The 14,541-nt window shown below is 35.5% G+C and overlaps 1 protein-coding gene across 1 annotated transcript; it reads right to left on the bottom strand.

Annotated features, from left to right (window-relative positions):
• Nucleotides 1–2,154: 2,154 nt before the first annotated feature.
• LOC103697964 (pentatricopeptide repeat-containing protein At1g80270, mitochondrial-like) lies at nucleotides 2,155–14,289 on the bottom strand. The gene is made up of 3 exons (XM_039118603.3): nucleotides 14,116–14,289; nucleotides 12,198–12,783; nucleotides 2,155–3,522 (listed from the first exon to the last, which is right to left on the bottom strand). Exons 1-3 carry the CDS (start codon nucleotides 14,148–14,150, stop codon nucleotides 2,275–2,277), a joined length of 1,869 nt encoding a protein of 622 aa, XP_038974531.2. The 5' UTR covers nucleotides 14,151–14,289; the 3' UTR covers nucleotides 2,155–2,274.
• Between the last annotated feature and the right edge of the window lie 252 nt (nucleotides 14,290–14,541).

The raw sequence follows: 14,541 nt of genomic DNA, 5'->3' as shown, positions 1-14,541 counted from the left end.
CCTGAACATTTGGCACAAAGTTCGGGTCAACCCCACCAGACTTGATAGAAACTTGTGTTTCTGCATCCAAAACTCGAGTTGACCCCACCAGAGCTCGGGTCGACCCTACCAGTATTAACAAAAACTTGCTTTTCTGGAACTTCTGCTAGAGCCGACTCTACCAGAATTCGAGTCGACCCTAGATCTGCTCGAGTCGATCCCAGCTCAACTGACAGCCTAACGGCTAGTTCTGCAGAAGTACTTTTGAAGGCTCCAACGGCTATAAACGGCTAGTTTCTTCAATCCAACGGCTAGTAACTACTATTTGAAGGTTAGAGAAGTATTTAAGAGCTACTATTCATCAGGAAAAGACTTCTTGGTGAAAAATTAAGTGTGCATTCAAGAAACATAGCAAAACCAAGAGAGTTCAATTATTGCTTCAGTTCAAAACCAAAAAGAAGAGTGTTGAGCAGAAATTCCAAGTGCTTTCAAGGGCTCAACCAACCTATTAAAGAGTAAAGCAATCTCAGCGAGGAAGAAAAGAAAAGCGCCTTCAAGCGATATCATTCTCTTCTTTTCTCTTTAGAATATAATTGTTTTGTTTGCTCATTTAAGGAGCTTTAAATTCTAAATTACTTATTTTCTTTGCAAGGTTTTGTTGGCGAGCCTTAAAACTAACTGAGTTGAGGGTTTTGTTGGTGAGCCTGGAAAACCAACTGTAAAGGTTTTGTTGTGGAGCCCGGAAAATCAACTGTGTGGGTTTTCGGATTGTGAGCCCGGTAAACAATCCAACTGTAATCCACGGAATTATAGTGAATTTCCAAGGGGATGCTTGGAGAGTGGACGTAGGCGCCTTGGAGTGCACCGAACACTATACTTGTTTGTGTTTGGATTGTGTTTCTTTGTGCATCTTGCTTTACCTTCCTTCTTGCATTGTGTAATTGCTCTAACTTAACTTCTTACTGATTTACTTGCGATTGCCTAGAGCTTATTTACATTCGTTTTCACTGCATTTATACCTTTCATATAGGTTAATTTGTGCACTTATCTAGTAAGTTAATTTGGGGTCATACTTTTTAGAAAATCCAATTCAACCCCCTTGCTTTTATCTTCACTCTTATTTGAAGACAACAAAACTTTGCTTCCATAAATCTACAGATTTTACAAATAATTTGAAAAAACAAAAGAATTTCACCGTACAAAACGTTCTGAAAACAAAAACAGGGAACAAGAGTAATATGGGCCCCTAATTAGTCTCCATTTATAAAATTAGTGCTAAGGGCAAAGGGTTTGATGTTAGTTCAAGAACTAGTACGCCCAAACTATGAGATAAACCCTTGTTTTTCATCAATGCTCATTTTTCAAGTCAATGACAAGCAAATTTTTGAATTAAGATCTATAAAGCTGCTCCCAGCAGAGGTAAGTGCTGATGTTTATGATTATGGAAAATGGGATGGTGCTCCAAGCCAGCAAGCTTTGATTTACAAGATTAAGCTGAAACACGAAATAAATTTGGTATTGTAATAACCCCATTACTGTGTAAAGTTTGGCATCAAAGTAGCTGCTACAATGACGGTATAAAATCAGCCTGATACAGTATTTGATACAACCGCAGGGAAGAATCAGTTCCAAAGGAAGTCCTCGTAAGATTTGAGTATATACGCTGGAATAATGGTTGCGGATTCTATTTCTCTGGGATGGTTTTTTTCAATCATAAAAACTAAGCAAAGGAACATGCATGATACTTGCAGTTATTTTGGGACCATGGGTAGTGAACTGTAGTGGCTAAACCCTAAAACAGAATTAGAACAAACTGATAGCAGATTGATTTCTCAAATTGGCCCCGATACTACATACACCGAGCATTTCTCATTTCATGCTGAGAATCTTTGATTACTGCTGTAAACGAAATATCTAAACCAAGCAATAGGATGGCATTACTGTAGCAGCCTTCAACCTCCAACCAGTAAATACTACATCATCCAAGGTGCATTTTGAACAATGTCTAATTCCAAAAGTTTTAAAGAACTCAGTAGGTTTGATCACTGTCCAAGTGACATGACTAGCTTGAAGGATAAAATTTTGCAGCAGAATTACAAGAATTTCAAGGTTCCCTACAGCACCATTCATCTTCCTACCTCAAATACATATATAATAAGCTATTAGGTCAGATACTGATAAAACCAGTAACAAGAGTGTTCCATTCGGTGACCATTTTTATGTTCAAATCCTACATGAAACAGTAAATTGTATCATCTTAATTAGAAGAAACTCAACTACATGGCACAACCCCTTTTAATCAAGCAAATCCGATATTTGAGTCTTCTTAAATGCATCAACAGCTGCCAGTTGTGCTGCCACAGGCTTGTTCGGGAACATGTTATCAGCTTTCATCCTCTCCCTAAATCCATATGCTGGAGTCTTGGCATTTATGTAGGCCTGGAGCAATGATTGGTACTGCCTCATCCTACCAACATAACCAATATGCCTCAACCTGTGAAATATCTTCTCAGCATTATGAATGTCTCCCCTCTTTGAATACTGATCCAAGACAGCCATGTATGAACTGTAAAGAGGCTTTATCTGATTCTGCTGCGCTGCTTTCTGCAATATTGAATCTGCTTTTTCCACCTCCCCAGCCTCCACGTAGAGCTTCACAAGCGCATCCCAAGTCAGAGGACCAATTTTGCAGCCATTATCCGACATCCTCTTTGCTAATTCCTTCCCCTTGGAGAGAAGCTTATGGTTCGCATAAACCTTTAACAAAGCATTGTAATACTTCGAAGATAGCCTCTTCCATGTCTTCAACATGTTCTCGAAGACTTCCTCTGCATTTTCAATCTGCCCGAGCTTGCCCCAAGCCTCTATAGCAGCTAAACACTCCTCCAAACGAGGATGAGCCTCACACGCCTTCCAAACCCTCCCCACATCATCTGCTTTACCCAGAGCAGCATACAGAGGAAGAAGAGCCTTGCAAGCGGCACGGTTCTCCTTGATGTCATCACCTTCCATCCCCTTCAGAGTTGCTTCTGCTTTCTCGTTGAGGCCTGCAAAGATGTAGTGCTTTGCAACCATGGCTTGGATCAGCAAATCAGGCTCGACGCCTTCGCCCTTCATCGTCTCTATAATTTGTTCCATACCTGATATATCATTGGCACGGCCTTTGGTGTCTATCAAAAGCCTGTACGTGAAGAGAGAGGGCTTGACATTTTCCTTTTCCATCATCAAGAGAACATCAGCTATTTTCTTTCGGTCTACCCTTTTATAAAGCAGCAGCAGTTGATTGCAAGCGAAGGTTGTAATGGGAAAACCAAGATCCCTAATTTTGTTGAACACTTCCTCTGCTTTCTTAACATTGACGGCAGCAACACAGTTAGCCAGAAGAGTTCTATAGATTACCTCACCCCTAAAGGACTCTGGAATCTTCTCAATGTACTTTTCAGCCTTTTGAAGACCATGTACTTTAGCAACCAAATCTAGATGAGAAGCATAATCACGCTCTACAGGTTCAATACGTTTATTTGCCTCCAGCCACTCAATGAACTGCAAAATTTAGGAACATAGTTTTCATAGATTACTGACAAGTGAATGCAAAGAAACAGCAAAAACATGAAAGTAGAGATCCACAGAATGAAACTTTTCTAACAGTACAGTGTACAAGATATGATTTTAGGGCTTGTTTGGATGCTGGAAGATCTTATTGGCCAGATAGCTTCAAATCGGATAGGGCGTCTATAAAAGTGTGCTCGAATCCAGGTGGGAAGTCGGAGGAGCTGACCACAACCCTTTTGCGGGCATAATAAAAACTGCTGGATAGGTGAATTACCTGATCCCCAAAAAACCAAAAGGGACAAGTGTAATCAGTTGCGCTCCCTCACCTCTGTGGCTGTTTCCACCATAGCTTCAAATGAGAAGCCAGTGCTGGGAAGATCTTTTGGGATGATAAAAATCTCTCAACATCCAAAAAGGACCTTAATGTTGGCATGCTAAACATGGAAATAAGTTGTTGATAAAATTGCAAAGCAACTCCGTTGTTTGCAGATATAAAACATTAAGATTTATATACAGTTATATAGAAAATATACAATATGTGTCTTTGTAAATTTGTATGTGCTAGCAACTATACACATTACGATTTATACGATTTGTAAATTTAAGAGTTTATATATCTCTTAAATTTTGTAGTAAGTTCCTAATTCCATGTTACAAGAATTTTGCCATGTTACCTGGATTCTCATGTCCACCTCTAAGAATGTACGTCGGATATGCACCCACGAGGGATATGCTTCATAAGCTTAGATACTTACCAAATTATTTATTGAAAATTTCTGAATGGACCTTTCCCAGAAAAGAGTTCAAACAACCATAGTAAACTAGATAGTAGTCTTTTATTGTTTATAGAGCTAGATAAGTATGTAGACATCAAAATAACTTTGGGAAATGTCATACTTCTTGTGACCTTAGGTCATGTTCAGTAGGAACATGAATGTGAATAAAGAAAGCTAATCCAAATGGCATGGCTATGTTAGGTGTTTATGCCAGAATTTGTTTGGCTATAAAATTCTTATGCCTATATAGAATAGTCTAAGATGTTTGATTATTTGTTGAAATAAGCTGAAAAATTGGAATAAACAGCTTAGTTTTTTTCTTAAAGAACTAAACTACCGTTGGCCTAGTAGAGTATATCTTATATTATAATATAATATCTCAAATATAATATTAAAAATTAATATTATACAATACATGTTACATGATTACAAAACCACATTACATTATGCTATTAAAATAATATAATGTAAATATACAATATCATGTTAATATCCTATTATGATATTCCATATTATAATATTAATATCCTGAATACCATATTAATAATTAATAATAAAGTTACAATATTATTAATGATAAAACTTTATTATATTGTATTGTGTTGTATTGCATCATATTTTATTTAATTAATTATTATGGTAGAGATAGAATAGTTAATTATTAACATTAGTATTTTGTACAATGATATCATACTATATTAAATAAGTACTGTAGCCAATATGAAACATTAAATTTAAGATACACAAAATAAAAACATTATGATAAAATCTAACTATATATTTCCAAGTATTACATATAATTATGGTGATATATTAAAAGTGTATTCCATTTTATAGTATTATAGGTTGATACATTATTTAAATTTTATATTTTCAGTCATTTTATATAAAATAATTACAGAATATGATAATCAATATTGTAATTGTATAATATATTACCAAAAATATGAGTAATACATTAGAAATATTTTAATATGTGATACTATATGTGTTTAGTTATAAATAAAATATTACCATGCTAAACAAATTATTGTTATAATAAAATATTGTGTAGATTGTAAATATAGAAGTTATATTTACAATAATCTTTTATTTACTATTATTATAATAATTAACTATTTCATTATGTAATAGATATAATAATATCATAGTAATATTATTATAATAATATATTATATTATAATAATATTATTCATAATACGATAATATCATAATATATCATAGTATAATATGACAATATACATTATAAAAAATACACTGTAGTACGACACTAATATTATGACACTTAGAAATAATTATAATGTTTCTCTTATTAAAAAAAGGTATACTATGATTATAATATTATATTAATATTTGCATATACAAAAAGTTATAAATATAGATATTATAAAGCAAAGTTCGTCGTTTCGGTACTAGACTCAGTACTGTAATAGTCGGTACATGGTATAATACTTATCGAGCATCGATACGATATGAGATTGCATATCAGTACAGTTCGGTACGCTCGATACGGTACAGTCGAGCATACCGTACTGAGCAGCAAATCGGTACAGTATGTTACATCCGATACAGTACGATACCTACCAGTGGCGAACCTCATTATAAAGTTTATATTTGACAGTACATTAATACATGTATAATATATTATGCTTTTAATATGTTAGTAATATCGTATGTAATATATTATATAATTATAACATTTATAATTATAATTTGAAATCTAACCAATTGGATATAGTTTACCATACACATCTATACATACATGTTATATATACATATATACACATGTATATATACACATAAATATATATTATATATGTGTGTGTGTGTGTGTGTGTCCTAGTTCAGTTTAGATGTATGTGCATATGTATGTAAGCACGTATGTACATGTCCAAAACACGTGTTCACATTCATGTGATGCTCCTGAATGAGTAATGCAAAACCATTTTAAGCAATCTAAAACAGGTTGCTGATGTTTCACAAAGTCTAGTAGTACTTGACATGATACTGCATAATATCTTGTGCTTGAAATGGAACTGACATGAGCATAATTGAGAACACTTCAAATACAGAAGTCAAGTTATACTCCTCTTTCCTCTTTTGCTAGTGAAATTTACAACCAAACTCAAGGAACTGTGGAATCAAGTCCTAATTAGAACTTGATATCTGGAAATACAGATCATTACCAAAGTTTTAGATCATATTCAACTAGAGGGTATGAACTCATCTATTTTGGATTTGAAAGAGAGGAATTTAAATCCAATAAAATTTTAGATTTAACAGATGAACTGCTAGTACAAATATTTCTGAAATATTTAGATGAGGTTATCAAGATCCAGTAACAACCCTAATCTTGAGCGTTATGAATTACTTTTAAGAAAGAGACGTTATGGAGTTATTTGTTGATAAAGTCGAGAGCTTGGGTCACAGGGCAAAACTTTTATCATGTTAATTCAAGCCCACATCCAAATTATTTAGGGTGATAATGGAGCATTTTGAAATATCAAAACAATCAAACGGTACAAATTTGTTCATGTATTAGGTGTGTATTTGTTTACTATGTTATTAGAGTCATGGTCCTTAGGTTACTTAGCCAATAAATAATTTGGACCCTTACTTGGTCACCACCTTGCATTACCTCAAGTTACTTGGGTCCTAAGTTACTTTTTAAATATATTTGGCTACTTGGTCTTTAAGTTGGGGTAGGCTATATATAGGAGAAAAGAAAGCTAAAAGATAGAGTCAAATCATATATATTGTATGGGATTTTGTTGTTAAGAAGGAATGCTGTTTTTTTTTTTTATCCCTCTCCCTCCTCCCTATATATCCTCCTTGTCTAGTTTCTTCTTCTTCTCTCTGTTTTCTTCATTTCTCCCACCCGTTAGCCCATTTTTGCATAAGCAGGTCCCTCCCCCAGGTGGTCCTACATCATTTGTTAGCCATGCATCAGCTAGTTCGTAAATGCTTGGGTTTTGAATACCACAGTATAGCAACATACAAATCAAAACTAAGGATTGGTTCTTAATGTTGTCAATTGGTATGCATATATTTACAACTATTTAAGCAACCGAGTAAAGCCAACTATTTTAACATAGAAGGCATTTGTTGATCAAGACTTATCAGTATTGCATGGACATAGAAACAAGTACCAGTTTCAAACAAGTACTGGTGTCCACAATGACAAGGAAAATTGGACATGCAGGCATCCAGAGAATAAACTCGAAAAATTATATATTTTCTGCTATCGTGTTTTAGCATGCATATTCCCGATCCAAACTCCAAAAACAGTAAAGCCTATGTATGGTGTTAATATGGTCAGTCAAACTCATTCCAAGGAAGGTCAGCTCTTAAAAATCTCTAAATGCTGCCAGACATCTAGACTATTTAAGGTGGACGCAAGAGTTCAGATAATCCAGATATTAATGCCAAGTGGATATTGTTTGAAGTTTCATCCAGACGAAACATTTCTCATGATATTTTTGAAATTCTAGGCCTACCAAACCGAAAGAAGAAAGTGAAGTAGGTGACTCATGAAGAGACCCATGCAATTTTTGTCCCAAGGAACATGGTTTCAAATATAACCGCATAATTATGGTTGGCATTATATATTAAGTAATTAACAGTTATCATCTCTAAATATAATAACTCACTTAGGCATAGCTATAAACAGGCCAGACTGCCTGGTTGAACCAGTTGAACCATCAACTAGCTAGCTTTCCAGTCTAGAGGGACTCCCAAAATTGGTATTTAGAAAAAAAGCAGATTGTTTTTTAAAAAAAAAAAAAAATCAATCGCTGGTTGTCTGGTGATCCATCTGATTGTTTCAAGTTTTTATGAAGTGGACACTATTGCTTTGCTACAAAAACTATTAGGGATTTCACACAATCAATGATTCCACCATTCCTCTTCCTCTCCTTTGAAACTCTGGCGGCTTCCAGGCAGCAGACAAGAACCCCCTCTCTCCCCCTCCCTCCTCTCGTAACCTCGTTCACCAGCTTCTTCATCCATGTTGGATCATCAACTTCTGTCTTTGCCAAAGATGATAGTCAGAAGCAAGGTCTGCCGTACCGGTACCGATCGGCGTACCGATGGCTGGCTGGACCGGTACGGACCGGACCAGTCCGTACCAGCCGGTATCGGTACCGTACCGGCTCGGTACGGGGGTTGTTTTGAAAACAAAATTGACGTACCGGTGCGAACCGTATCGGTACCGTACCAGCTCGGTACGGTGCGGCGCGGGGGTTATTTTGAAAAAAAATTGACGTACCGGTGCGAACCGGCCGGTTCGCACCGGTACGATGCCGGTACCAAGTGATACTGGCCGGTACTGATCGGTACAGACTACGTACGGGTCAGCTCTCCTAAAAAACCACCCGGTACCGGATTCCACACGGATCCGGTACCGGTCTAGAGCCGGACCGGTACATACCGGCCCGTACCGGCCGGTACAGCAGAACATGGTCAGAAGCCTCTAGATAAACAGGGTTGTCCCACTTTCTCTTCCTCCTCTCCTTGCAATCCACTTTTGACATTTATTTTCTGCTTCTCAGTTAGTTGGAACCATCTCCCATTTTTCTTGTGACAGTGTGGTGTTCCCCTTGCCCTGTGATGATGTAACTAGAGGCCAGTCTTTGGGAGGTATATGATAGTTTCAGGCACATGGCTCAAAGGTGAAATGAATAACACTGTGCTCAATTTATTCTTCTAGTAGTGGGTTTTACAATAACTATGTAGTTCAAAAGATTCCATATGTTTTCAATCTATCTTCTATGAACAATTTCAAAATTTAGCTTTTCTTTCAAGTAAAAAGAGAAGAAGAAGCTACTCCTCTGTTATAGCATATAGAATACATACCCGCCTACCATTCTATTTGTTTTTGGTCTTTTTGCCTTATTTATTCATAGTGCTATAAAGTTGTCAGGAAAGTTCTCAAAATATTAAAAATTTTATCTGTTTTCATATATATATATAATATTTGTAATTTTAATTTATATTTTATTATAAGTAATTGATATTTAATACGTTAATACATCATTATAGTGTCACAGTTTGTTTCCTACTGACCTAATAGTTGAATTAACCCAGTCCAGATTTTAAAACATCACATTTAGGCATAATTTATTGAATTTGCAATTGTTTTTCAACTTATGCATCAGGTATTGTACTAATTGGTCCTGATCAATTATTGAAGAAAATGTCAGACTAGCCAATTATTCCAATTATGATCAATGCTAGCAAACAGCTCAACCAAATGCTCTACATACTTCGCAGTGAAAATGTTCAGATCAGTTAGTTTAGGATTGTAAATGTTGATGGACTATCAGATGATCTCTAAAAGTATATTATCACTCTGACTTTTTGAACTGCCACCCACTTCCTCCCAAAGTTCGCCATACCATTACCGGACCCCGTACCGGTGCCATACTAGCTTGGACGTACCGAGTGTCAATACGGTATGGTACGTGGTACGTCAGGCGTACCGAGTGTCGGTATGCCAAACATATCGATACCGGTACGGTACGATACATCCGGTACTGACCAGTTCAGTACGATACAGCATACCATGCTTCCTCCCCACCCCAATTTCCGTTTGCGCAACATTCGTTTAATAAGGATTTTTAGTCTTTTACTCTACTACACCCAAATACAATTTTCTTTCTATATAGCTACTACCATACAATCTATATCAAGCAGACAGCAAAAAAATCCAAATTCAGGCCCTAACAGCTATGTTACCTGGATGTTCCAGTTTTAAGTTGTCTAGGAATGTCAAAACTTTTGGACGTGGATATGGCACAACACAACACGACATGGATGGACACTCCACTTTGAAGTGTTTCACTGACTTTCAACAAAATGTGTCCAACATTTGGTACTTTTTCCTAGAGTGATGTGCAAGGGACTCTTAGTTTTAAGTACTAACACACTTTAAGTGAAAGGTCCTTATGTTTTCAATATGAAGTTCTCAAGTTTTTTTTGACACTTCGAGTGAAATGTCTTATGTATTTAATATAATGTTATCAAGACTATATGGACTTTTTAAGCAAAATATTATCACAATTTCTGTATAAAGTTATCACAATTATATGCGTATTTTAAGTGAAATCTCATTTTATTTCAAATATAAATATATCACTGGCTATTTCATTAATATATTTGTCCAATAGCATCTCTAACTCTCTTTCCCCTTTTATGGTTCTCTTTTTTTGAGTAAGTATCAAAACACACAAACGCACATTTCTATATGTATGTATTTTTTATCCTTTTTCTGAATAATCTTACCGTCTCAATTTTGTTTGGAAGTATCCATTTCTTATCTATAACAATCAGAGCATATTGCATGTGTGACAATCAAAAGTTCAATGTTTATTAAATATATAAATTCAAGAATTCTATATGGCCACTTTATGTTAATATAAAGTTTGACAAAACTGTGTCGTACATGATCATGCAACAAAATATAACTGCCAGATAAGATCAAGAATGCAGATTGTTACAAACATGCAAAATTATTTGTCTATCATGTTAGGTATTTGCTTATATATGGAATTATATTCAGACCATTTTATAATTCTCTAGAATTTTCAATTATTGGTATACCTTTTTCCTAAACTTTCTCCCTTTGTTGGTTTGTTGGCAGACCTTATTGTCAAAATATCAGTCTTCATGTAGCTAGTAAGACAACTTGCACTAAATGATTTCATATTCTTTTGTTTTCATGTATCAGAATGCATGCAAGTATTTTTTCCATTTTTTTCAACTAAAGGATCATTCACATAATTTAACCCATTTTCAATTAAATCATCCAAGAACAGAGCGAAGCATCTTGAACATTTCAGCCTAAGACTGGGCCAAAACATATTGCAAAACCAAAATTCTAACCATATAGCAAATACCTTGTTTCTCTCACCTCCACCACTTCCCACCAGCATTTAATACTTTTGTACTTTTTGTTTCCATACCTAGCAAGCATACCCATGCTATAACCTTAGGCAACACCTAATAAGTATGCTAGACAACAAAAATATTCACAAGTAAACTTGGGGCTTTTGGTCATGATGAATTCCATTACAAGATTGCTCTATTTTGTTCACGCCTTGACATAAAGAAGACAAAGCTTCTCAACATATGGTTTTACCAAATTCAATTCAGCATAGTTTTAGAATGCATTATTGGTTCCTCCCACCATTAATGATCATTATGGATGATCCCTGTGTTGTGTGAAGATTCTTTGTACCTTTGATGATGGATGGTTGGTCATATATTATGAAGAATTCATATATAGCACATTAAAATCTTTTGAAACCTAATAAAATGATTTGATAAGAAACAACTTTAAATTGTATAAAATAATAGAGTGAGTGGGCATAGTTCTCCTGAACTAGGAATATGTGACACGGTAAGCAATTATTCAGAGAGACTAAGGTGAGACCAAAAATATCAGATTCTAATAGAGATTAAACAGCTACTATATGGTGATCAAATTGGAGGGATTAAGAGGACCTTTTTTCCCCTTATACAAGTAAACCAATTTTCTGCAGTAATAAAAAACTATAAAAAAAAAATTTATTCATCCTAAAAAAGGGTACCAAAATTTTGTAAATTCACCATGTTTTGACATGTAAATTGCAATTAGGAATAGCATGATGTAAAGTTATTGGATAAAGGAATATGGAAGACAAGGTATGCATAACTTAATTGTAATACATGATGTAGACGCTTTTAATACTCAGAGAAGATAAGTTGTGCATTAATTGCAAAGCCCGAGTGGTACAGGAATGAATTTGAAACATCTTAGGAATTTTTAAGATTTGCAGTTGTCTTGCAAAAAGCAATACTTGATACTTTAAAATCATAGTTTCAATGAAATTAGTTAGGAGAAACAAGCACCTGTAGGGCTTTTGCATAAAACCGCCACTTTCGAAGATTAAGCATAGCAATAGAGATCTCACCCCGGCCTAAAGGGTTACCTTCTCCAACCCATTTATCAAGAACGCTGTTAACTGTTTGGCGAGGAGATTCCATTAAAATCTTGAAAAGTGGAGATGTTAAGCTCTTCCTCCTTGATCCCTTTTCAACATTTCGATCTGATTCGGTATCTGACAACCGAAGTGAATTAGCAGAAGCTTCATCTGGATCTTCTTCTGAGGTTTCCCCTTCAGACATTAACTCATCATCCTCTTTGTCCACAATTTTTCCCACTTTATCAGTTTCGGGAGGTACCTCTAGATCAGAAAAGCCATCCTCTAAATCATCCTCTCGATCACTGGATTTTGCTCCAGCTTGAGAAGAAAGATTTCGACTCCAGATGAACAAATTTGCAGAAATTGAGGGCCCATGGGAAAATGACTTTGGAAGAATGTAGCTTCCAGAAATGTCACAATCTTTCTCATGATGCCATTCCCTTAAGATACTACTTGGTCCATCCGACTTAGCAAAGCAGATACCAGAAATAGCAATGCAGTGACTATGACCCCTGAAAGTAGCATGAAGACAGATAAAAAGTTAAGAGTTACTTCTTAAGTGATAATAGACTACGAAGACTATGCTGCTACTTGTAACAATTATATCCTAAGTGCAGTCATTCAATATCAGGATTTAATATCATCCATGTGAAAATAACCAGAGGACTTATCTTTGCTTTATTAGACACCATATAGCATATCGTACAAAGTTATCAACTGAACATGCAATATAACAAAAGTTTGCATCATTATTTTTGAAGTACAGCAAAAAGGTAAGGTTGGCTGTACATGAAGCCCTATCAATGAAATCCAATTAAAGTGAAGCCATAAGCTCCAAGCTCAGCATGTTGTTCTTGCTGTCAATCATCAATGCTGCAGCTGCTCATTTTAGCCATCTAATCAAGATTCAATGGTCACTATAGAGGCATCATTTCAACTCTCAAGTTGATGGACAACATGCTGTTGAAATGTATATATGAAAAAAGAAATATCTTCAAGTCAATAAATCAAAAAGATGATAAACCATAATAAGATAAAAGCCAAACGTTCAAAATTCAATAAAAATTATAAATAAAATATGAATATATAACAACTTTGTAAAGCAAACACAATTCTATCAAAAAAAGAAAAGAAAAGAAAGCAAACACACACCATAAAATTCATATACAGAAAAAAAAAAGTTTATGCACTTGTACATGATAAACCCATTTGCTGACTAGGGAACCATAACTTATCAGATCACGAGTTGTTGTTTACTTTGTTATTCATAAAACAAGAACTTATTTTACATTAGAGATCGCGAACTTTCTTCAGGAGAAAAGAGAAGAAATATGCAATTACTGGTGAAGTGTTAAGACTAAAGACACATATAACATGGAATTAGGAAAATATACACCAAAAAAAGTTCATACACTTGTACATTATAAAATTGTCCATAGGAGTTGACACCATTTGCTGACTAGTGAACCATAAATTATCAGAACGCAAGTTGCTTTTGCTTTGCTATTCATAAAGCAAGTACTAATTTTAAAACTTTCTTCAGGAGGAAAGAAAAGAAATGTGAAATTATCAACAAAGTGCTAAGATTAAAGACACGTATAACATGAAATTACGAAAACTGCGCTGCTACTCAATTGTATGAATCGTGAAAACCATTAAAAATAAAACACAAGCCAAATTTCGAGACGTAAACAAAAAATCGGAGAAGAAGAACAAGAGGCAAAAACTTAATCAGACAACAATAAGTTTTTGGTTTGGATTAGGTTTTCGACAAGAGTGAGTAGAGTGTGTGTGTGTGTGTGGGTGGGGGGGGGGGGGGGGTGACGGGACGGAAGGAGCATCACCTCGTAGGGTTTGCGGCTCTGCGGAGCGCCCACATGGTGGTTCCGGGTGGTGGTAGCCGAGATGGATAAACCCTCGTTTTCAGCAGCGATGACTGCCCTAAAACCCTAACCGCAAAACCCTAGCAACGGGGTACATCACAGACCTATTTTAGTACCAGAATTTTATCTGTTTTCTTCAAGCGATACGGGGTTATATACATATAGCAGCTAATTGGGCCTCTTCTTAACTGGGCCGCTTCAGCGCTCTCCCTTCCCTGTGACTGTCCCATCCTAGTCTACCGGCCCAAATTATTATTATTATTATTATTATTTTTACAATAGCAGCTCATACACGACATGTGTGGGTGTAACCAACAAAATAAAAAAAATGAGATAGCATAAAGGATAAGGCACAGACACATGATTCTCCAAGATGAAACCTCCGGA

The sequence above is a fragment of the Phoenix dactylifera genome, chromosome 17, assembly GCF_051530095.1.
Source record: "Phoenix dactylifera cultivar Ajwa chromosome 17, Ajwa_hap1_PhDact_Kaust_v1.1, whole genome shotgun sequence".
Taxonomy (NCBI): Eukaryota; Viridiplantae; Streptophyta; class Magnoliopsida; order Arecales; family Arecaceae; genus Phoenix; species Phoenix dactylifera.
The sequence above is the reverse complement of the archived record's forward strand: the minus strand, read 5'-3'. Positions and strand labels throughout refer to the sequence as shown.